At 41.1% G+C, this 25,439-nt stretch overlaps 1 protein-coding gene across 1 annotated transcript in view; it reads right to left on the reverse strand.

Annotated features, from left to right (window-relative positions):
- LOC109910450 (deleted in malignant brain tumors 1 protein-like) overlaps nucleotides 1-25,158 on the reverse strand; it is a 53,877-nt gene extending 28,719 nt beyond the window's left edge. The window contains exons 1-5 of the mRNA XM_048604381.1: nucleotides 25,047-25,158; nucleotides 18,383-18,439; nucleotides 14,902-15,213; nucleotides 3,725-4,042; nucleotides 629-943 (exon numbers count right to left, since the gene is read on the reverse strand). Of these exons, the coding sequence (XP_048460338.1) occupies nucleotides 629-943; nucleotides 3,725-4,042; nucleotides 14,902-15,213; nucleotides 18,383-18,439; nucleotides 25,047-25,092 (1,048 nt within the window). The 5' untranslated portion in view covers nucleotides 25,093-25,158. The remainder of the gene's footprint in view (nucleotides 1-628; nucleotides 944-3,724; nucleotides 4,043-14,901; nucleotides 15,214-18,382; nucleotides 18,440-25,046) is intronic.
- Nucleotides 25,159-25,439: the final 281 nt, after the last annotated feature.

Consider the following 25,439-nt stretch of genomic DNA (forward strand, 5'->3'; position numbering starts at 1 on the left):
TGCAGAAAATTCTCAAAGGGGAGAACCTCTCTAACCTCTATAAACTTCTATAAGGTCACCCCTCAGCTTCTGACAATACAGGGAAGATAGCCCCAACCTATTCAGCCTCTCCCTATAGCCCAAACCCTTCAGTCGCAGCGACATCCCAGTAAATTGTTTCTGAACTCTTTCAAGTACAATAACATCCCTCCTATAGCTGGATTGCCTTATAAGGCAGATTTTGGGAAACTGTCCTTGTATTCTTTAGACTTTCAAAGAATGAGAGACGATCTCTGATACCTTGATACTGTGACAGCATAATAAAGGCCCAATGTAGATGATGTTTCCCTGGCTGCTAAGTATAAAACTAGGCAACCACTCAGAGGTTCATGAGTCATTCAAATTTTCTAACCCAGCAGACTCTTGAAACTCAATAATGAGGAGAGGAATGTGATACCACAATGTTATATCCAGTCACTGATAATGAAAAAGCAACTGCAATCTGGGTCTGATACTAAGTATCAACAATGTTTTCCATATACATGATTAATATATTGAAAAATAATGCTGTGAATCTATGACTGAAAATGGTCAGATTTTAAACTATGTTCCACTTGAAAGCAGGGATAAGAAGGAATGAAACACTTACCAGAACAAATAATACTGATGTCATGTCTATGCGTGCAGTTCTTTTGATTTGTTTGTGCAGTTGGGCAGTACCAGAGACTGGTCTCATTTCCCTGGCATTCATAGACATCCTGCCAAATAGGACCACTGCCCTCTCCAAATTGAGCTCCTTTGAGTACCGATATTACTTCTCCACATTTCAGTGATGCGCACACAACACGGGCATCCAGTGAATCCCAGTGTGAATCACACACAGTCCCCCAAGTCTCTCCTTTCTGGATCTCCAACCTTCCAGAGCATCTATCTGCTCCACCAACAAGTCTTGGGTGTTTGTGATCTGTTGTTTTAAAGCAATAAGGATTTTTCACTAAACAGAGTGAGTCAAGATCTAGTCATCTTGTGCTGAAATTGTAATAGCATTGTTACTTTCTATTGGAACTGTCTTATTGTGAAGCTATTGCAGTTTTTTTTTCATTAGATTACCTATCTGGTAATATTCATCTTGGCGTTAATATTGATGAATTACAGAACAAAATTGCTGTTGGGCAAGATTTTTTTTTTCCAGGTCCATTAGAATCCTTAACTTTAACATTTGACTGACTTCCAAATCCTACATCATAATTTCTGCAAATTTTCTAATAAATTGCATTACAGCAAGTTGATAGAACCATATATTTTTCTGGAATGAAAAATGGAAAATTGAACTTTTGGACATTCCTTGGGGAATAGGTTGTTTAACATGGACTTTTGGAATTTAACCAGAGTCTCATCTGGTCTAAGTGGATAACAAAGCATAAAATCCCCCTTTCAATAGAAAAATAAAAGAGACACAAGGTACTCCAAGCAATGAGTCATCAGATGTAGTTCTAATTGAGTTACAGTTAAAACAGCATAAGCATGAAAAAGAAATGAGGTTACTAGAGATGATGAAGGAAGGAAAAATGGAACTGAAAATAATGGAAAATGGGATGAAAATATTTCATCTTAAGGGAATAAAAAGAGAAAAAAGTATTTAAGAAACTGGAATAGAGATTCAGGAAAGAACAAAAGACTAAGGACAGAGAACTGAAAACAGAAAACCAGCTTAAAAAGTTGCACTTAAATCTGAGGCTACCAACGCATTGAAAGGTTATGTTGAGGTAGTCAAGCTGGCCTTGTATTCACTGGAGTTTAGAAGAGTTAGAGGCAATTAGTTGAATCTGTAAGATCACAGAAGTCTTCAGATGGTGGATTTGGAAAGGATATTTCCTCTTTACAATGTTTAACTGTGACTCATTATTTTAAAATATTTTATGATAAAGACAAGAAGAATTTGTATTCTTGCAGAGAATTTTGAGGCCTTGGAAATAAAGTGTGAAAGCAGACCCCTTAAGTATCAAATCAGAGGTAAATAGTGAGATGATGCTATGGCTTTCAGAGGTGTATTTTGCCCTGGTTTCTTTAAAGAGAGGTTTTAAGGCAGGGACACTGAGCTGGCCAGTGCAGGCCCATAAAGTAAACAGCTTGAGAGGCATTGAGTTTTTTTTAAGTTGGAACAATAGAAGCAGCCTGAATGACTGTGGCCAGCACTCACAGACCAGGATTTCTAGTTTTTCATTTTTTAGCTTTGAGATTCAGCACCAGTTGCTGTTGGAGTCTCAGAAGGGTTGGAAGCTGCAGGAAATGTCTCCTGGCTGTGACCCTCTCTGAGTTTTTGCTTGATATTTTTCTCTCTCTGCTGCCACTGGATTGCATGTGAGACAATCTGTTTCTGACTTTGCCTTTTTGCCAACAGGTGTGCTTGTGGGATGTTACTATTTTGGAACAGTTAATTAATAATACTTACCGTATCTATTGTTCTGTTAAATTTTCCGATAAAGTTAAGTTATTCTATGTTCTTCTTGCTTTTGTTGTATCTTAACTATAGTGTTTGAATAAATTGTGCTTTGCTTAACGCTGAGTAGTTTGAGCAGTTGAATTGCATCTGGAACACAGCACTTTATATTTGCCTTTAAAATAAGAAAAAAATAGGGTCTAGGCTACCTTCTTAAATATTCTGAGGGGCCTGATCTAATCCATAACAATTGACATTTGATACGCAGAGGATTGGAAGAATAATCAGGTCAATCAATGGTCTTATTGAATGCAGGAGCAGGTTTGAGGAACAAAGTGATGTTCTCCAACTGCAAATTTGCATATTCATATGCTTGTATGTACTGTATATGTATAGAAGATCATAACTACAATGGCATTTTCCATATTCCTCAGTTAGATAAACATCATGCCCTCTGCAAATGTTAGGACACAATTTTTAGATATTCATTTTCCAAACACTTAACTGCATACAATAACAATAGGGGAAAAGAATACGATATCTCAGTTGGCTTCAAAACTCATAAGCCATTTAGTATGAGTCCAACAGCATGAATAGGGTTCTTGTTCCAAGTGGGTAGACTTTAGAACTGTCTTCTGCTTCTCAGACTGTAAGGCAATTACAAACCACCAATGACAAAATAAAATATGGTAATGAATGCAGATTCAGTATTCCATGAGCAATGGATCTGCCTGGGACAGATTAAACATGGCATATTTTGAACAGCACAATATCATGACCAAGTTGGAGATGATTATGTTAGTCCGTGGTTAATCATTTGTGGGCACTGTAAAACTGTAAATAATTGTGTTGGACTTTATATGCATAATTTCCAGTTGATGTTCTATACTTACTGTTTTTTGATGGAAGAATAATTTGCTCTGTTTGTTCACTCTCTACATGTTTCTGCAGAAATATTCTGACTGAAATTTCTTGTGGCTTGTAAGTATTTAAAAACTATTTGTTCTGCTGGCTTCTACTGTCAAGGTAGTGGTCATATCCACTCTCTTTTAGTTCTAATTAGTGTCCCACTTAGTCATGTTCCTATTGAAGGACAGCAGGTTCAAGTTCTATGCGAAAGGCAACATGCACACTTTGCTCATCTGTAAAATGTTAGCAATAGTTATATTTCATTCCCAAATCAGGACCCTTCAGTCTGACTTAGGTGACTTTTATTATTTTACAATGTTGTGTTTTCATGTAAGTTGTGTCAATAAATGATATCACCTCCCATATGTTTTCAAATGTTTCAGACAGGAGAGTTACCTGAACAAATGACACCAGCTGCTTCCACTTCTCTGGAACAGTTACTGTGAGCCAGTTGCTTCAATTCACACTTCCAGGGATCTTCCTCACTGCCATTGCAGCCAACTTCAACGTTAATTGTAGACCAAATGCCAACTCCAAACTGAGAGTTCCCCGATGCTGACACAGCGTCACCACACCCCAGGTATTTACACACAACACGAGCATCATTCATATCCCACATTCGACCACAGATGGTAAACCAGACACCAAAGTTGCTTGCTTGAACTCTCCCAGCACACGGGCTACCTCCATCCTCGAGAATCACATTTTGCTCCACTGCCAGAGGAAAAAAATGCATTTTCAGCTTACCATATTAAATATGATGTGCCAAAATTGGACATGTTGGCAGAAACAAAAAGATCCCTAATATTTCTTTTTTTCTGGGACGTTCTCAATCAATTGAAGTTTGACAGTAGCAACATTTATTGCTCTCCAATATTTTATTCACATTTATCTATCGTAGGCCTGCTCTTATTATCCCACAGATTTTTTTCTTACTCTGGACTGTCCCTTGTACTTTTCTTAAACCAATATAAAAGTTAAGACAGAAAAATCATTGAACCCTGTATATCCCAGTGCTTTATTATTTTGGCACATCACATTTTCAAGATCCAAGTCCAGGAATGCTTCCCTTCTAATTGAACTGGAGGCATAATGCTGTGGAAAATTCAACTGAATACACTCTCTGAACACTTTCACTTCTTTGGCCTTGAGACTATAACCATCACAATTAATTGGTTAACTAAAATCATGTTATATCCCTCTAACATTCTTGCCCTTCTAATCATTTCCTTTCTAATCTTTTTCTTCACATGTTTACAAGTTGGTGATCTGGAGACTGCAGCAAACATTTTTTTCCTTAGCTCTGGACAGTTTGATCTAGCTCTTGACCATGGTACCGCCACCACACCCGCATCCTGTTACCAACACTAGGAATATTATCTTTTTTCCAGTACTGCAATGTCCCATAATCATTACTGCAAGCTTTCATATTTTCTCAATTACTTTCTTTCCAGGAAACTGAGAAGAACATAAAGACTGTCAGATTGTTTTCATTTTTCTGTATTTTTGTGGTCTCAATGGGAAATGGATGTTTTTAAAAACAGGGATTGTGAAACGATTTTCTGAACTTTCAAAACACCACATTACTGAGGCTGATTGTGTAATATTTACTGCTCTTTGTTCAGCAGTACGTGAGGCTGTTTGGAGAAGGACCAACACCAGAGGTTGTGTAAAAATCTTCCATTTATACTCTTCTGTCCCTGACCGCAGGAAAATAAAAACATGATGTAACTCATCAAATGGGTGTGCCTTCAGGTTGAACAAGACAAATTCCAGCTCCCTGAGGCATCATAATATCTGAAGATGGGACTCCAGGTTGTCAGCTGTCGTTAAGATACATTCAATGAAGGTGATTGCCTGCATGAGATCATTAGAAATTATGTGGCACTTATTTTGATATTTGGATCCAGTGTCTGGCAGATGACATAAAGCAGTTAAAGTAAGGTCAAAAGTCATATGACCCAGGTTATGGTCCAACAGTCTTATTTGAAATCACAAGCTTTCAGAGTGCTGCCCCTTCACCTGATGATAGGGCAGCACTCTGAAAGCTTGCGATTTCAAATAAGCCATTTGGACTATAACCTGGTGTCATGTGACTTTTGACCTTGTCCACCCCAGTCCAACACCAGCACCTCCATATCACAGTTAAAATAGGCCGCTAATTGATAAATTCCTGAGGGCAATTAGAAACGGGCAATAAATGGTGGGGAGGTTATGTGGCTCTTGGGATACCGTCTCTCCATCTGAACCAAAGGATCTGGGTTCAATTCCAATTCTAGGACTTTAGTATTCCCTATTAATGATATGGCAACATCATTGGCTAAACCAGAATTTATTGTTCATTCCAGTTGTCCTTGAGAAGTTGCTATTGACCATTTTTTGAGTTATAGCCACAGTCTATCAACTCTGTGCTTGTCAAAAAGGAATGCACCTAACTATTCTAATCTCATTTTCTAGCACTTGTCCAATAGCCTAATATGCCATTAGTACCCTCTAAATACTTCCTAAATGTTATGAGGGTTGCTGTCTCTACCACTCTTACAAGCAGTGAGTTTCAGATTTCCACATGCTGTCAGTGAAAAAAAAAGTTTTCCTCATATCTCATCCTGCCCTTTGCATTAAACTTATGCCCCCTTGTCACTGATTCCTTTCCGAAGGGATTATGTTCCTTCCTGTCTACCCCATCTGTGCTCATCATAATTTGATAAATGTCCCTTATGAAAGTTTTAAATTGTTTGTGATTATTGAGAATTTCCATGTGGTGATGATGTAGGTTAGCAACACGTTTTCCCTTTTATTGGTTCTTTCAGCACTTGCCTTGGACTCAGACGAGCAGATGTTTTCTTTGTAGAATATGTACGGTGTGTATGTAACAGCCAAATTGGTAGAGTATCAATTGCAAATCCTTCCAACGTATGCCAATGGCAGCCAGTAAGAGTTGGAAAGGTTCTTGTTTAGCTGTACGATGGAATGTAATTAGAGCCTCCAACATCACTATCCATCACTCCAGGCTACAGTGTGTCTGTAAAAGTGGGCGTTGCCATTCCAACTCCGCCTCCTTGGAAGGTTGGAAGGTTGGATGGTTCATTTGGCTGGATTGCTGCCTGAATCGGACTGATGGGAATGCTACGGGGTTCAATTGGGTTTTGCCCTTGTGGAGATTGAAACGCTGTGGGCTGGGGCTGAGCAGAGAAGGAACTAAATAAAAATGTGGCCCTCGTCAACGACTCTTGTCTCTTGAAAGAACAAAAATATTTCTTTAAAAAATCGTCATTGGATACCTCTCCCCGCTGGCTCAATAACCAGTTATTGGTGACCTGGAATCCCCGACTCCCCAGCGTCCCGTTAGCAAATAGAGCTTGTTCACTCCAATTCCATTATCAGTTGAATAGTTTCTCTTGGCGTTTAATTTGCTATCATTTAAAATTGAGCATTGTTCTTCTTTGTCATTTCCCTTTAAGAGCGCCAGCCGGATTTTGTGTATCGTTGAACCACCTAGATTCCTTGCTGAATGTAGAGGTGGCTGACAGCTTTGAGAAAAATTTGCGGCAACCTGGGTGCCGCTTCGGATGCGGTAAACACATCTACTTTCCATATAGCAAAGTCGATTTAGCCGGCATCGGCAAATTTTGATTCGGGACACTGCAAACAGTAAACATGGTACGTAAATTCAAGCCTCTTAAAGCGGCTCTTTTTCAATCTTTATAGGGTATAATTTGCAACGTCCTCGATGTGTGTGTGTTGCATTCCCAGTTATTCAGTTATTGCATCGCTATAGTTGTAAAAGTTTAAAAAGGAACAGAATGAGACGTATAAGCAAAGAGACACATCCGCCACTTTTGTACGAACCCAACATTCTGTCACCAAAGCGGCATTCCTGGCAGTGCTATCTTCAAGAGTTCAGCACGAATTGGACGATTAGAAGACAATTAAAGTTTGATGAAAGGACAGAACATTGGACAGAGGAAGCCTCACCCTAATCCTATCGCTGCCCCCAAACTCCTCATGTTCCACCCTCTCTTCCCGCAACTACTGCCGCAACACTGCTGGTGTCCCCTCTGACTTCACCTGCGAGAAGTCCACCCGACTCTAGCTCCTCCAAAACAGCGTTAGGGAACTGGAGCTGGAGCTGGATGAACTCCGGATCATTCAGGAGGCTGAGGGGGTAATAGAGAGGAGTTATAAGGAGGTGGCCACACCCAAGGTACAGGAAAAAGGCAGCTGGGTGACTGTCAGGAAGGGGAAAGAGAATAGGCAGACAGTGCAGGGATCCCCTGTGGCCGTTCCCCTCAATAATCAGTATACTGTTTTGGATACTGTTGGGGGGGACAAAATACCACGGGAAGGCCATAGTGGACAGGTCTCTGGCACTGAGCCTGGCCATGTGGCACAGAAGGGAAGTGGGGAGAATAGGAGAGCAATTGAAGTGGGGGATTCAATAGTAAGAGGCACAGACAGGTGGTTCTGTGGACACGAACGAGATGAACAGATGGTATGTTGCCTCCAGGGTGCCAGGGTCCGTGATGTCTCAGATCGTGTCTTCAGGATCCTTAACGGGGAGGGTGAGCAACCAGCAGTCATGGTACACATCGGTACCAATGACAGAGGTAGAAAAAGGACAGAGAATGTGAAAAATGAGTACAGGGAGTTAGGTTGGAAGCTGAAGTCCAGGACAAACAGCATAGTTACCTCTGGATGACTACCAGTGCCACGTGATAACGAGGTAAGAAATAAGGAGAGAGTGCAGCTAAACACGTGGCTACAGGGCTGATGTAGGAGGGAGGGCCTCCATTATGTGGATAATTGGAGCACATTCTGGGGAAGGCGGGACCTGTACAGGAAGGATGGGTTGCACCTGAATCTGAGGGGCACAAATATCCTGGGAGGGAGGTTTGCTCGAGCTATTCAGAATGGTTTAAATTAGATTGGCAGGGGGTGGGGAACTGGATTTGTAATTCAGAGGATGAAGTATTCAGCCTTCTAACAGACACAACAGGGAGTGAGGTTGTTCATAAAGAAATGCGTAATTGTGGTCGCAGAGATGGTTTGAGGTGTGTATACTTAAATGCTAGAAGTATCAGAAATAAGGCTGATGAACTTAGAGCATGGGTCAGTACTTGGAACTACGATATTGTGGCCATTACAGAAACTTGGGTAACTCAGGGACAGGAATGGTTGTTGGAAGTTCCGGGATTTAGATGCTTTAAAAGAAATAGGGAGGGTGGAGAAAGAGGCGGGGGAGTGGCATTGCTAGTCAGGTCTAGTATAGCAGCTACTGAAAGGCAGTTTAAGAATGATATGTCTACAGATTCAGTTTGGATTGAGGTCCAGAACAAGAAAGGAGCAGTCACTTTGTTGGGGGTTTTTTACAGACCCCCTAATAGTTGCAGAGAAGTGGAGGAGTGGATTGGGAGACAGATACTGGAAAGGTACAGAAGTCACAGGGTTGTAGTCATGGGTACTTCAACTTTCCAAATATTGATTGGAAACATTTTAGTTGTAATAGTTTAGATGGAGTGGATTTTGTCCAGTGCATTCAGGAAGGATTCCTGACACAGTATGCGGTCGAGTGAGGGAGCCTTGGTTCTCAAGAGAGGTCGAACGACTGGTTAAGAGGAAGAAAGATGCTTATATAAGATTTAGGAAGCAAGGAACAGACAAGTGTCTAGAGGGATACAAGTTATCCAGGAAGGAGCTGAAGAAGGGGCTTAGGAGAGCTGTAAGGGGGCATGAGAAAATCTTGGCAGATAGGATCAAGGAAAACTCCAAGGCTTTTTACACATATTTGAGGAACAAGAGAATGACCAGAGGATGGGTATTGCCAATCAAGGATTCTAAAGGGAATTTGTGCACAGAGCCTAAAGAGATAGGAGAGGTCCTTGATGAATACTTTTCTTCAGTATTCACAACTGAGAGGGACCTAGTTGTAGAGGAGGACAGTGTGAAACAGGCTGGTAGGCTAGAGAAGGTGGGTGTTAGTAAGGAAGATGTACTAAGAATTTTGAGGAACATGAAGATAGATAGGTCCCCCGGGCCTGATGGGATTTATCCAAGGATTCTATGGGGAGAAAAGAGATCACAGGGCCTTTGACGATGATCTTTTCATCCTCACTGTCCACGGACACAGTGCCGGAAGATTGGAGAGAGGCAAAAGTCATTCCCTTGTTCAAAAAAGGGAATAGGGATAATCCTAGAAATTACAGGCCAGTTAGTCTTACATCAGTAGTGGGCAAATTATTGGAAAGGGCTCTGAGAGATAGGATTTAAAATCACTTGGAAGGGCACAGTTTGATTTGTGATAGTCAGCACGGATTTGTGAGGGGTAGATCATGCCTCACAAACCTTATTGAATTCTTTGAAGAGATGACCAAATACGTGGATGAAGGTAGAGCAGTGGATGTGTTATAGTTGGATTTAAGTAAGGCGTTTGATAAGGTTCCCCATGGTAGGCTCATGCATAAAGTAAGGAGGCATGGGATAAGTGGAAATGTGGCAGAATGGATTCAGAATTGGCTGACCCGTAGAAGACAAAGGGTGGTAGTGGACGGAAAATATTCAACATGGTGCTCAGTTACGAGTGGTGTACCACAAGGATTTGTTCTGGGTCCTCTTCTATTTGTGATTTTTGTAAATGATTTGGATGAAGGAGTGGAAGGGTGGATTAGTAAGTTCATGGATGATACAAAGGTGGGTCGCGTTGTGGACAGTATGGAGGGCTGCTCTAGTTTACAAAGGGACATTGATAGGATGCAGAGCTGGCCTCAGAAGTGGCAGATGGAGTTTAACCCTGAAAAGTATGAGGTGATTCATTTTGGAAGGCCAAATTTGAAAGCAGAATACAGGGTTAATGGAAAGATTCTTGGCAGTGTGGAGGAGCAGAGGGATCTTGCGATTCATGTCCACAGTTCGCTAAAAGCTGCCACGCAGGTGGATAGAGTTGTTAAGAAGGCGTATGGTGTGTTAGCTTTCATTAATAGAGGGATTGAGTTCGAGAGCCATGAAGTTATGCTCCAACTATACAAAAGCCTGGTTCGGCCACATCTGGAGTATTGTGTCCAGTTCTGGTCGCCTCATTACAGGAAAGATGTGGAAGCATTGGAAAAGGTGCAGAGAAGATTTACCAGGATGTTGCCTGGAATGGAGGGAAGGTCTTACGAGGAAAGTTTTCTCTTTAGAATGACAAAGGATGAGAGTTGACTTGATAGAGGTGTACAAAATGATCAGAGGTATAGATTGAGTGGACAGCCAGGGACTTTTTCCTAGGGTAGAGGTAGCTATTATGAGGGGGCATAATTTTAAAGTGAGTGGAGGTAGATATAGGGGAGACGTCAGAGGTAGGCTCTTTACTCAGAGAGTGGTCAGGGCGTGGAATGCACTGCCAGAGATGGTAGTGGAGTCAGCCTCATTACTGGCATTTAAGCGGCTATTAGATAGGCATATGGATGATAGTATAAGGTAGGGGTGGATGTTAGATAGACCTTAGGATTAGGGTAAAAGTTCAGCATGACATCATGGGCCAAAGGATCTGTACTGTGCTGTACTGTTCTATGTTCTATGTTCTGTGTTCTATGTTCTACTACTATATAGCAATTGTAGAGGGGGCTTCAATAGTAAAAAGGCACAGACAGGCAGCTCTGTGGACGCGAACAAGATGAACGGATGTTGCATTGCCTCCCGTGTACTAGGGTCCGTGATGTCTCAGATTGAGCCTTCAAGATCCTTAAGGGGTAGGGTGAGCAACCAGCAGTCATGATACACATCGGTACCAATGACATAGGTAGAAAAAGGACTGAGAATGTGAAAAAAGAGTACAGGGAATTAGGTTGGAAGCTTAGTCCAGGACAAACAGGGTAGCTACCTCTGGATTACTACCAGTGCCACGTGATAACGAGGTAAGAAATAAGGAGAGAGTGCAGCTAAACACGTGGCTACAGGGCTGGTGTCAGAGGGAGGGCTTCCATTATGTGGGTAATTGGAACACATTCTGGGGAAGGTGGGACCTGTACAGTAAGGATGGGTTGCACCTGAACCGGAGGGGCACAAATATCCTGGGAGGGAGGTTTGCTCGAGCTATTCGGGATGGTTTAAACTAGATTGGCAGGGGGTGGGGAACTGTATTTGTAATTCAGAGGATGTGGTATTCAGCCTTCCAACAGACAAAACAGGGAGTGAGATTGTTAATAAAGAAATGCAGTCGATGGAGCGTAATTGTGGACACAGGGATGGTTTGAGGTGTGTATACTTAAATGCTAGAAGTATCATAAATAAGGCTGATGAACTTTGAGCCTGAGTCAGTACTTGGAACTCCGATATTGTGGCCATTACAGAAACTTGGGTAACTCAGGGACAGGAATGGTTGTTGGAAGTTCCGGGATTTAGATTCTTGAAAAGAAATAGGGAGGGTGGTAAAGGAGGTGGGGAGTGGCATTGCTAGTCAGGTCTAGTATAGCAGCTACTGAAAGGCAGTTCGAGAGAGTCAGTTTGGGTTGAGGTCAGGAACAAGAAAGGAGCAGTCACTTTGTTGGGGTTTTTTTGCAGAGAAGTGGAGGCGCAGATTGGGAGGCAGATACTGGAAAGGTGCAGAAGTCACAGGATTGTTTTCATGGGTGACTTCAACTTTCCAAATATTGATTGGAAACTTTTTAGTTGTAATAGTTCAGATGGAGCGGATTTTGTCCAGTGCGTTCTGGAAGGATTCCTGACACAGCATGTAGATAGACCGACATGAGGAGAGGCCACTTTGGATCTGGTGCTTGGCAATGAAATGGGCCAAGTGTTAGGCCTGTTGGTAGGAGACCATTTTGGCGGTAGCAATCATAACTCTGTTACCTTTACAATAGTCATGGAAAAGGATAGGTACATACAGCAGGGTAAGTATTATAATTGGGGGAAGGGAAATTACAATTTTGTTAGGCAAGAACTGGGTAACATAAAATGGGAACGGATGCTGTCAGGAAGAGCTCTATAGAAATGTGGAGATTATTAAAGAAATGCATACTGTGTGTGCTCGATATGTTTGTCCCTAGCAGGCAGGGAAGATGCGGTTGAATGAGGGAGCCTTGGTTCTCAAGAGAGTTCGAACAACTGGTTAAGAGGAAGAAGGATGCTTATGTAAGGTTTAGGAAACAAGGAACAGAAAGGCTCTGGTGGGATACAAGTTATCCACAAAGGAGCTGAAGAAAGGGCTTAGGAGAGCTGTAAGGGGACATGAGAAAACCTTGGCAGATAGGATCAAGGAAAACTTCAAGGCTTTTTACACGTACGTGAGGAATAAGAGAATGACCAGAGAAGGTTTAGGGCCAATCAAGGATTGTCAATGGAATTTGTGCACGGAGCCTAAAGAGATAGGAGAGGTCCTTGACGAATACTTTTCTTCAGTATTCACAACTGAGAGGGACCTAGTTGTAGAGGAGGACAGTGTGAAACAGGCTGGTAGGCTAGAGGAGGTGGATGTTTGTAAGGAAGATGTACTAGGAATTTTGAGGAACTTGAAGACAGATAAGTTCCCCGGGCCTGATGGGATTTATCCAAGGATTCTATGGAAAGGGAGGGAAGAGATCGCAGGGCCTTTGACAATGATCTTTTCATCCTCACTGTCCATGGATACAGTGCCGGAAGATTGGAGAGAGGCAAAAGTCATTCCCTTGTTCAAAAAAGGGAATAGGGATAACCCCGGAAATTACAGGCCAGTTAGTCTTACGTCAGTGGTGGGCAAATTGTTGGAAAGGGCTCTGAGAGATAGGATTTATGATCACTTGGAAAGGCACAGTTTGATTCATGATAGTCAGCAAGGATTTGTGAGGGGTAGATAATGCCTCACAAAACTTATTGAATTCTTTGAAGAGATGACCAAACACATGGATGAAGGTAGAGCAGTGGATGTGTTATACATGGATTTAAGTAAGGCGTTTGAGAAGGTTCCCCATGGTAGGCTCATGCATAAAGTAAGGAGGCATGGGATAAGGGGAAATGTGGCAGATTGGATTCAGAATTGGCTGACCCTTACAAGACAAAGGGTGGTCGTGGACAGAAAATATTCAACATGGTGCTCAGTTACAATTGTTGCACCACAAGGATCTGTTCTGGGTCCTCTTCTATTTGTGATTTTTGTAAACAGTTTGGATGTAGGAGTGGAAGGGTGGATTAGTAAGTTCATGGATGATACGAAGGTGGGTCGCGTTGTGGACAGTGCGGAGGGCTGTTCTAGGATACAAAGGGACATTGATAGGATGCAGAACTGGCCTGAGAAGTGGCAGATGGAGTTTAACCCTGAAGAGTGTGAAGTGATTCATTTTGAAAGGACAAACTTGAAAGCAGAATACAGAGTTAATGGAAAGATTCTTGGCAGTGTGGAGGAGCAGAGGGATCTTGGGATTCATGTCCACAGTTTCCTGAAAGCTGCCACGCAGGTGGATAGAGTTGTAATGAAGGTGTATGGTGTGTTAGCTTTCATTAGTAGAGGGATTGAGTTTATGAACCGTGAAGTTATGCTCCAGCTATACAAAAGCCTGGTTTGGCCACACCTGGAGTATTGAGTCCAGTTCTGGTCGCCTCATTACATGAAAGATGTGGAAGCATTGGAAATGATGCAGAGGAGATTTACCAGGATGTTGTCTGGAACGGAGGGAGGGTCTTACGAGGAAAGGTTGAAAGAGCTAGGGCTTTTCTCTTTGGAACGATGAAGGATGAGAGGTGACTTGATAGAGCTTTACAAAATGATCAGAGGTATAGATAAAGTGGACAGCCAGAGACATTTTCCTCGGGTGGAGGTAGCTATTACAAGGGGGCATAGTTTTAAAGTGAGTGGAGGTAGATATAGGGGTGATATCAGAGGTAGGTTCTTTACTCAGAGAGTGATCGAGGCATGGAATGCATTGCTGGAGAGGGTAGTGGAGTCGGCCTCATTTGGGACATTTAAGCGGCTATTAGACAGGCATGTGGATGATTGTATAAGGTAGGGGTGTAGGTTAGATAGACCTTACATTTAGAGTAAAAGTTCGACATAACATCGTGGGCCGAAGGGCCTGTACTGTGCTGTACGGTTCTATGTTCTATGTTCTAGAAAAGATGAAAGGTCACAGATACATGGAAGCATCACCAACGACAAGTTCACCTCCGATGAAAGTATTGTCGTGAACTAGAACTATATCGTCCTATCTTCACTGTCATGGGTTAAAATTCTGAAACTTCCTTCTTTCCAACTTGTTTGGGTCACATAACAACTTTTCCCCCAACACATGCACTGGAGCTGTTCAAAAGTGTAACTTACCATGCCTCACTCAACGGCAACTGGGGATGGGCAATAAGTGCTGGCTTTGCTGAACGAACTTTCTTAGAGAAGATTCATAAATTCCTTGTGGCTTCCTGCTAAAACTGCCTGTTGTACCCCCGCCGAAACTGAAAGAGGCAGCACTGATCTCTCGTTTCGCCAGTCGGCTGCTGAGACACCAGTTGCATCCACAAGATTCCTCTCAAAGTTAAAGATTTCCCCACATCTTCCTGACTAATTCCCATATAAGTTAATAAAGTAGGCGGACAGAAATATTCAACATCAATGAGCAATTCATAAATACCTTTGCAGAAGATAACTACACTCATCCCAGTTTCACACTTCTGCTGGCCGGAAGGACTGTGTGCACACTCCGACAATGAAGATTCTGTTCCTTTACACTGAATCTTATCCAGAAACACAGGTCCTGTTTCTTGTGGAATGGAATTTGCAGATGTTGTGTGATAGGAATCGCAGCCAATTTGCTTGCAGACAACCTGTCCAGCAGCTGAATCCCATCGACTACTACAAACGGAGTTCCACTGACCCCGGTGATAAACCTCCAAATTTCCAACACATGGTGCATACGGGCCCACCAACCTGGGGGTTCTGAGCTCTGTTAAAAGCCAAAAGGAAGATGCATTAATTTTGCAAAAATGCTCCCAAATTGAACTGAAAGTAAGGGCCCTGGAATAATTATAAACCACGTTATAAGTTGACACAATGGTTGTACTGATTCATCGGAGTCGATTAGAAACATAGAAATGTAGAAGATAGGAGCAGGAGGAGGCCGATCTTCACAATCATGGCAGATTGTCCAACTCAATAGCCTAATCCTGCTTTCTCCCGATAACTTTTAATCTCATTCGCCCAGTGCTATATCTGGTCGTCTCTTGAATACAGTCAATGTTTTGGCATCAACCACTTCCTACAGTAATAAATTCCACAGGCTCAACACTCTTTGGGTGAAGATATGTCTCCTCATCTCCGTCATAAATCATCTACCCGAATCCCCATACTGTGACCCCTGGTTCTAGACACACCCACCATCGGAACATCCTCCCCGCCTCTACCCTGTCTAGTCCTGTTAGAATTTTATAAGTCTCAATGAGCTCTCCCCATATGTCTCAACTCCAGTGAAAACAATTCTAATCTAAACAATCTCCCCTCAAACGTCAGTCCTGCCATCCCCAGAATCAGCTTGGTAAACCTTTGCTGCGCTCCCTTGAGAGCAAGAGCATTCTTCCCCAGAAAAGGAGATCAAAACTGCACAGAATATTCCAGGTGTGGTCTCACCAATGCCCTGTGTAACTGTAACAACATATTCCTACTTCTGTACTCAAAACCTCTCACAATGAAGGCCAACAAACCATTTACCTTCTTTACTGCCTGCTTCACTTGTACGCTTACTTTCAGCAACTGGTGCACAAGGACCCCCAGGTCCTGGTGCACACCCCTCTCTCCCAACTTCTCGCCATTCAGGTAGTAATCTGCCTTCTTGTTTTTGCTTCCGAAGTGAATAACCTCACATTTAACAATAATACTGCAATTTCCATTGATTTGCCCACTCACCTAATTTGTTGAGATCATGCAAAAGAATGTCTACATCCTCGTCACAGTTCACTCTCCCACCCAACTTGAAATCATCTGCAAACTTGGAGATGTTACAGTTTGTTCCCTCATCCAAATCATTAATATATATTGTGAATAGCTGGGGTCCCACAACTAATCCCTGTGGCACCCCCCAGTTACTGCCTGCCAATTTGAGAAGGATTCATTAATTCCTACTTTTTGCTTCCTCTCTGCCAACCAGTTTCCTATGCTTCTCAATATACTTCCCCTCAGTTGGGTTGCGATGCAGAGTGATGATGCAGTTTGATCCCTGCATTGGCTAATGTTACTATGATGGATTCTCCTTCTCAACTTCACCCCTCACAGGTTAAAACTCTACCAGCCATCTCTCTCCACTGAGAGAGCAGTTCTATGGTCCATGACAACTTGACCTTTATTCTGATTCACCAGATTATTAAAGTTTTTTGTGCATTAATGTTATTTGTTTCAATGTTCTGCTGTGTTCATAGATTTTGGTTTAACCACTCTCACTTGATCTTTGACAAATCCTACTGCATGGATGAAGGATTGTAAACAATCCTTAATATGGTTCTTAGTATAATTGGCATTATTTCATGATTATTCAAATCCAGGGTGTTGCCTGAACTGGAGTGTTTTAGCTATGAAAAGAGACTAGGTAGACTGGTGTTATTTTCTTTACAGCAGTAAAGGTGTGGTGGTCATCCCAATGATGCCTACAAAGTTACAAAGGACACATTAGGGCAGATGCAAATAATTTCATCCCTTATTCGCGAACATAGATCTAGGGTGGATTTGTGGAAAATATTTTTCACTCAAAGGATGGTGAGTATCTAGAGTTCACTATTGAAAAGGGTGTTGGACTGGGAATCATTACATTATTTGAAATATACCTTCATGAACACTTCAAATGCCATACAATGTATACAAGTCTATGGGCCAAGTGCTGAGAAAAAGGATTAGAGTAGAATGGTGCTGGATGACTAAATGGCGACAATGGGCTGATGGGCCTCTTTCTGTGCTGTAATACTATAAGACACTAAGACTATCATATTGCTTTGAAATCAATTTTGTGACAAAAAAAGTTGACCGATTTGAGGCCACTCTTAATGATTGCAATGTAGATAAAATTTTATGCCAGATTACTATCAAGATCCCGGAGAGATCATGAATATATTGACAGGGCATATTTTCCTCGAGGGTTGTGAATGATTTTTTGAGCCTCCTATAAGAGGCCATACTGATAAACTGCAAGAGAGACTTAGGCAGTGATTGTCGTTGCACCCCACTTTATCTGCATAACAAAGCTATTGGTACATTGCTTAGGAAAGTCAAAAAGTACATCAAGTTATATTGGAACTTAGAGAGTCACAGTAATGAGTTATGTTGATGTCTATCCAGTGAGTTTAAAAGCCCAAGGAGTTCTAGCTGTTGGTTATATTGGGCTTCACACACCAAACAAAACATGATCCAGCTTCATAAAACTTTAAAGTGTATTTGCTACCACTATGCAGTTGATGTGTGACTATCTGCACATAGCATAAAGAGTAGTTGTTGTCTTTGGAGGCTATAATGCATTTAATTTCTTCAAACTTCCACTCCACCATTTTCATGTTCAAGAGACCAAAGGCTGGCTCAGCAATAAATCATGTCCTACATTACATTATTTCATGATATTTCAATAATATTATCATATCAAATCTGTACATTGTCATGAAGGATTGATCTTAATCATGGCTCATAATTGATGGGCAACATGCCTATCCCAACTAATACTTGGTGAAGTGTAATGCACAGTGCTATAAAATAATGTTGTATGTTATAAAATATCCAAGATCATTGTAAATATAAGCTGCTACCTAAAAGCTTCTCCAAAGAGCTGACCCACAGAAGTGTTCATCTAAGCATGTGTTTCAGGAGACAAAAAACATTTAATAGAAGGATATCATTCAGAAACAGAGGAATCACTCTGGTTCTATATTATTTGGTGAGTAATTTCCATTTATTTAAAATGTTTAAATGTGTATAAGAGCATATATAAATGTCCATAGTGGATGGCTATGTGTTTGTTTACGTGTTTTGTTTATGTGGTCATATCTTTTAAGCAATATTCGTTATTTCAATGCAAATTGTCAGATGTAACACCTTTAAATGTAATACTGTTGGGTTTAGCTCTAAGCGTGGAAAATCTTTACCTTTTTCATTCACAATTTCAACTGATGCATTTTCACTTGAAGGTTGAATTGTTAAGGCTGAAATGCAAAAGGGTGATAGATTGTTAATATCTGCAATTATGGTTTAGTAGCATTAAATGTTTGAACATGAACACTTGAAAGTCAAAGAAATGCTTCTGAAAGTTCGTAGAACTATAGAATAATACAACACGAGAGAATATTCGGTACTGTAAGATCTTTCAAAGAACAGTTCAGGCAGTCTTTTCCCAATTACTCCGAACGTCTGCATCTCTTCTCATAATCGCCGACCATAATATAAGCGGAACTAAGGAATAAAAGTATAAATGACTGAAAATATACTTTTGGGTTCTTTGGGACCTCGCTAATTAACTGTATTGCCTCCAGAGGACCAGGAAACCCAAAATTCCAATGGCTTAGTAAATGATGAAGAACCTAACACATTCCTTGCGAAACATTACTTCCCTCATTGGACCAGATAGGAAAGTAGCCACATATTTACTTTCAATACTGTAACTGATGTTTTATTCTAGCACCTAAATTAATTCTAAATTTTAATAAATTTGCGCCATATACCCAAATCACCGTGATAACTTGTCACCAGTCATTGCATTTTATAAACACTGATAAAACAAATACAACTTCTAAGTCCTGGGGCCATTTAGACAGTGGAGGAGTTGCTTCAAAAAGAAAATAAGAGAACAAAGAACGCTGGCTGCAAAACATAAAAACAAACACAAAAATTGCTGGAGAAGCTCGTCATTTGGGGAGAGAGAAATAAAATTACCATTCCAAGGATTAAGGAAGAACTTTCTCTGCGACAGGGCGGTAGGCGTCTGGAACTCATTACCTGAAGGGATGGCAGAAGCAGGAACCATCACACTATGTAAGAACTCTTTCGATGAACACCTGAAACGTTATGGCATACAAGGCTACGGTTCAAGTGCTGGAAAAATGGGACGAGTGTAGTTAGGTGCGCGATAACTGATGCTTCTCAAGGCCTCTTTCCATGCAGCAAAACTGTATGTCTATTTCTTAAAAAAACTGACAATTTTTCAAAGATGATGTGATAAGATTCTGACGGTATATCTATCCTGAATTTTGTGCGCTAGTGCAGCGAGTTGGCTGCCTGTTTTACAATCTCTCAGTTTTATTATCCATCGACTTCTAAAATTTTCTGCATAATTATTCCACTAAATTTCTAGTGAAATATTTTGTTGCTCGCTAGCTTTTTGCTGTCTACTCTGCACCCACATGAAGGACAGTAGCAGCTCCCTGCAATAGCATCACCATCCTCAAAATATTCCGAGCCGAACATTATGGGAATTAAGAACCGAAAGACCTGCGGATGCTGCGAATCAGAAATAAAAACAGAAATTGTTGGAAAAGCTCAGCAGGTCTGACAGCAACCGTAAAGAGAAATCAGAGTTAAAGTTTCGGGTCCGATGATCCTTCCTCAGAACTCCCAGTCTCTTTATTGGAGGACTTTCAGACATAGTATTTTAGTTTCTAGCATAGACTCGAAATATCATTTAATGCTAAAGCGCAGGAGAAAGCCATTGATGCGTTAAATCTGCGGCGGCTCCTTTGAAAAGCATTTCGTTCATCAGTGTATCTGTCTCTATTGCCACTTCTCACAGTATTCGCCTTCAAGTACTCACCTGAAGTACATCTAAAACTGCCATTCAGCTCGTGTTCTGAGGAAGTGTCACCGGACCCGAAACGTTAACTCCGATTTCTCTGCTCAGATGCTGGCAGACTTGCTGAGCTTTTCCGGCAATTTAAGATTTTGTTTGGGAGAATTAAGCCTTTTTATATTTGCAGTCGACGGGACAATGTTCAAACACTGCCATAGACTTTCTGGCTGAGCAGAGGAAATTTCAACTTATGTGATAGGGTGAAAAGACGCGTGATCATGAATCGGGAGCGGCTTTAAAAGCCTTTTCCTTTATCTACCCAAATCAACTGGACGGAAAAATGAACGGAGATCCAGTCTGATTGGTTCCAATCACTCCGATTGCGCGCAGCGACAAATTTTATAGCGACCCTAATTCTGATTCACTAACAACTGTGCAGTTAAACATTTTGCTAACAGTCATAATACTTATTTCTTTTCTAATTCATCTCTTCAAATATATTATTACACGCCACCAGGTCTGTGGGACAACAACCCTGAGCTGGTAATTACCAAAGGCCACTAGACACCGAAATTCTATGTTTTAGTCCCCCAGCCGCACTTAGTAAAGCGTTGCATCAATTCTATATTCTCTCGTTCTCCATACATTATGTTCCACCTCATTACTGGTTGCTTCACATAGCTCGCCTCTTTAAGTCTTTCATTCTCGCACCCAATGTGGGTATTAGTACCGGAGCGCGATCGCTCTGGTCAAAAGAATGGGCTACGTGAACATTAAGTTTGTAAGGATTTGATCACTGTGCGTATTTACTTCACTGCTGGAAATTGTGATAATTAGTGTTAAACTGAAATACGCCTGATTATTGAAATCTCCAATCTGATCTGTCATTTAGTATTGGTTTTTAACTCTGAACACTGATAATCAGCGTACATTTTTTGTTGTTGAAAACTTCCTTCATTTGCTACGAATTGGGAATGATCTTCCAACATTTCAATACCACACAGTCGTACAGGGCTCCCTCTCTCTTTATTGGAGAGTTTCAGACGTGATAATTTAGTTTCTACTCTAGATTCCAAGCATCCTTTAAAGTTAAAGCGCAGGAAAAAGCCATTGAAACGTTAAATCTGCGGTGGTTTATTTGAAGAGCATTCAGTTCATCTCAGTGTCTCCATTGGCCACATCTCACATATTCTCCTTCAAGTACTCACCTCAAGCTCATCTAAAACTGCCATTCAGCTTGTATTTGTCACGCTATCAAGTGGCGCTTTCAAAGTGGAAACAGAATTGGGAAGAATTTGTAAAATTTCCGTTTCCTTGTGCGAGAATCAATCAGGAATTCTTCGTCTAAGAGGTTCAAGTTGCGATTTGATTTATGTTCAATTCGAAACTTGAATAATTTGTGACGAGTAAATTTTCAGCCCAACTTGCAATTGCAACATTTCAATATATCACGTTAAATTCCATCAAAGACATATTTTAAAATATCTTTGAGGAAACGTATGCCATTGAAATGGTATAGGGCGCAGTGCGAATCCTAAGAAATCGTATTTTTAGGTTCAGTGAGGGCATGTTAGCTGGAGGCCGTTACAAACCCGCCTTAACTCGAGATATTTCTCAGTCTCTTGCGAAACAGTCTTAAACGGAGTGCTTCCTTCAGTGCTCCCTGTGAACAGAGAGTAGCAAGATTCCTTATCACTTGTTCAGAAGTAGCCTTTAACTAACTTGCGATAGAGAATGAGATTTGTATGAAAATCGGTTGCCCAATTAACACATCAGCGAACTATCACAATTTTCGGAGCTCTCAGTTGAACAGCACGATGATCGTGCTGAGCTGCTTGAGTGGAAGAGCTCCTTCGGTGAGATCGGAGTGAAGAGGCCGCTGTCACACCGAAGGAAGGACAAATTTTAACAAGAAGATGAATGTCTAGAGACCCGATTCAGGGATTGCTGTTTCCTCCAATTCGGCCAGCCACGGTTATACTAACATAGAGATTTTACTTTCCAGCAATAAGAACACTGATGTGATTCTTGTCAGTTTGGGTAAATAAAACTGATTTTCTGGAACTAAAAATCTCTGGACAACAACTGCTTCATTATTTTGTCGCAGTGAAGTTTCGAAAGGTATTTCACTCCATAAGACCATATGACTATAAGATATAGGAGCAGATATTCAGCCCATTGAGTCTGCTGCGCCAATAGATCAAGGCTGATATGTTCTCAACCCCATTCACCTGACTTCTCCTTGTTAGTCTTGATCCCCTTACTAATCGTGAAACAACACTCTCTTAGAGACACTCAATGACTTGGCCTCCACAGCTCTCTGCTGCAATGAGTTCCACAGATTCGCTACCCTTTGGCTGAAGATATTCCTTCTCATCTCGATTTTAAAGGATTGTTCCTTCACTCTGAGGCTGTGTCCTTGGGTCTCAGTATTCCCTACTAGTTGAAACATCTTCTCCACATCCACTCTGTCCAGGCCTCTCAGTATTCAGTTAGTTTTAATCAGACATTTCCCTTCATCCTTCAAAACTCCACGAAGTACAGATCTAGAGTCCTCAGTTCTCATATGACAAGCCCTTCATCAGTGGGAGCATTCTCTGGACACTATTCAATGGCAGCAGGTCCTTTCTTAGGTATGGACACAAGAATGCTCATAATATTCTAAACGCAGTCTACCCAGAGCCTTTTACATCATCAGCGGTATATCCCTGCTCTTGTATTCCAGCCCTCTTGAAATGAATGGTAGCATTGTATTTGTCTTCCTCACCGCCAAAGGAACTTGAATGTTAACCGTAACAGAATCCTGAACTAGAACTTCCAAATGACTTTGTGCTTCAGACTTCCAAAGCTTTTCCCTGTTTAAATTATTACACCTTTCGTCTACCTACCAAAGTATCTAATATTACACTTTCCCACATTATGCCCCACCTGCCCTTCTTTTCCCACTGTTCTACCCCGTCCAAGCCTCCTGCTTCCTCAATCCAATCAGTCCCACTACCTCTTGTCCAGATCGTTCATTTACGACGTGGTTATTGTGGTCCCAACACGAACTCCTGCTGAACTCCACTCGTCACAGCTGCCACCTGAAAACAGACCCTTTCATTCTTACTCTCTGACATCTGCCAATCAGCCAATCCTTTGTCCATGCCAGTACCTTGCCCCTAACACCGACCAAAATTCAATTTCATTGGATTATCAGCCTTGGCTTCCAATAATGTATCAGGTCACTTTAAAAAGATAGGCTGCTGAATTCGAGAAAGAGTGAAATTATTCTTGAGCAATATATCACCAGTCTGAAAATATTGAATTTGCAGCCCAGGTTGGATTCCTTTGGTATCTGATGGGTCACAATTTGATATCATCTGATAGGGATTTTCAACGGTTGGAAATACTCCCGTTTTACTCTCTTGCTGGAAAACTGGCGCCTGTGGGATCCTGTCTTCCACCTCATTTCTGCGCCGGCTGCCAAAAAGCCACCTTGATATGTTTTAGTATCATTTCCATAAATTTCAGTCACACTTGGACAAACGGAATATCGGGTGTGTGTGGGGGGAATGCGGGGGGCGGTGGAGTGTTACAACTGGAAAAAATGCAAAAGGCCATCGATCAAAATAAAAGACATCACTAGAATGTTATTTAATCATCCCACGTGAGTGTTGATTACTGGAAGGTCGACTATTGTTCTGGTATTTTATTTCACAGAAAATAACTAACCACAAATTAACTAACCATCACTAACCCCAGATCCATTGGACGATTGTAGGTCTTGAACGTTTAAACAGAATCGGTTTAAGGCGGGTGAAGGCATACCCTCGCTAATCCAAGAAAACAGAGGAAAAATAAGCACAGTTAGATAATGCAAATCTGGAGCAAAGTGAGAGAAGATCCTATGGATGTTATGGTAAAATTATGTGTGAAATTAGATTTTTGTTGTTACAGAGTCTTGTTCCAAAATACTGTAAAGCATTGCTGATCTTATTCTGTCAGAACTGTTGCAAAATTTCGGATAATATTACTGTCATGGGTTCACAATTTTCAGATATATTATGGACATCATTGAAACGCTGTCGATGTCAGCAGGTCTCAAAGTGAACATCACGCACTAGTCCCGGAGTAGTAAAAGACAGTGAGAAACATTTGATAGAAACTCGCAGGAGACAATACTAAATAAAGTTCCCAACGGTAACTGCCAAAGCGTTGACTCAAATTTCTAAACTTTATAGTCCTTTTTAAAGCCCCGTTTTCTGGAAGAAACCGAAAAGAGAAAATTAACGCTTCGCTGAGTCTAAAATCCCATTGAGTTCTAACTTATCTGACTGCAAACTTTCTTGTCTGTTATTGGCAAAACAGACTAATATAATTAAATGATATTTCCAAATTGAAATTTCGTGGATCTCGCTATTCGAGCATTTTTCTAAAATAAATATTTTCGATCATGTCCGTCAGTTATCCTCGCTAACCTTTATTAATAATTGTAAGCTCCAAATCGAAAGTATAAAGTTACAGTCACAATAGCATAAAAGTACAATATTTTAAATTGTTGTTTTGAATGTAGTTCATCCTGTTCATTGATGAATAATCACTGAAATCAATGGCTACAATATTAGCTTTATTCAAGCCACTGGATAATATTTCAATTTATAATGAATTATTAATAAATATGGTTAGTTAACCGATCATCAGCTGAGATGGCAGAATTCTGTTCTGCAGAAATTAGTGTTTGATTAAGACAATGGTTGTTGTCTAATTCCGTATCAGCTATAGAATTTCTAGAATCCTTTCGCACGATCAGCGCTCAGAACACGAAACCAGCCAAAGCCTCTTAGTGCGGCAAGATATATTTTTAGGCGAGAATTGACATCTCCCTGTACCTCACTTTGAAGTGATCACCATTAACACTGTAACATTTGAAAAAAAAAATGAAATTTTTGAAAGAAAATGAGCACTATTTGAATAAATGGCGATGGATTGGAACATAGCGAAAACGATCATTTTCAGCGTTCGGTTAAGCGTTGTAGTGATCTACTAACCCACTGAAACGTGCAGAATCAGAACAAACACCCCAAAGCGATGCATTTCACGGCGACTCTATTCAAGTGACGTGAAGGAGAACCTGATCAATGATCTACGATGAAATTGTGCATCAGAAATTCGAGTGGTTCCAGTTATTCAGCGGAAAGTGACTATGAAATCCAGCTCTGCCAATAATATCTCGCCTTCTTTTTCTGGTTTCCATAGGATTAGAATTGATGGACCAATAACCGATGTAATTGCCAATTTAGGCAAGACCGCAGTGCTGTAGTTGGGGGAGGTAGTTCCGTGACCTCGAAATAGCACATCAGCTTTTTGATTAGGGTTCAAATTCAGAAAATATCAGAGAATTGGATTTAATTACGTTCGAATTCATTCACACTTTCTGCAAA

The sequence above is a fragment of the Rhincodon typus genome, chromosome 13 (assembly GCF_021869965.1).
Source record: "Rhincodon typus isolate 14 chromosome 13, sRhiTyp1.1, whole genome shotgun sequence".
Taxonomy (NCBI): Eukaryota; Metazoa; Chordata; class Chondrichthyes; order Orectolobiformes; family Rhincodontidae; genus Rhincodon; species Rhincodon typus.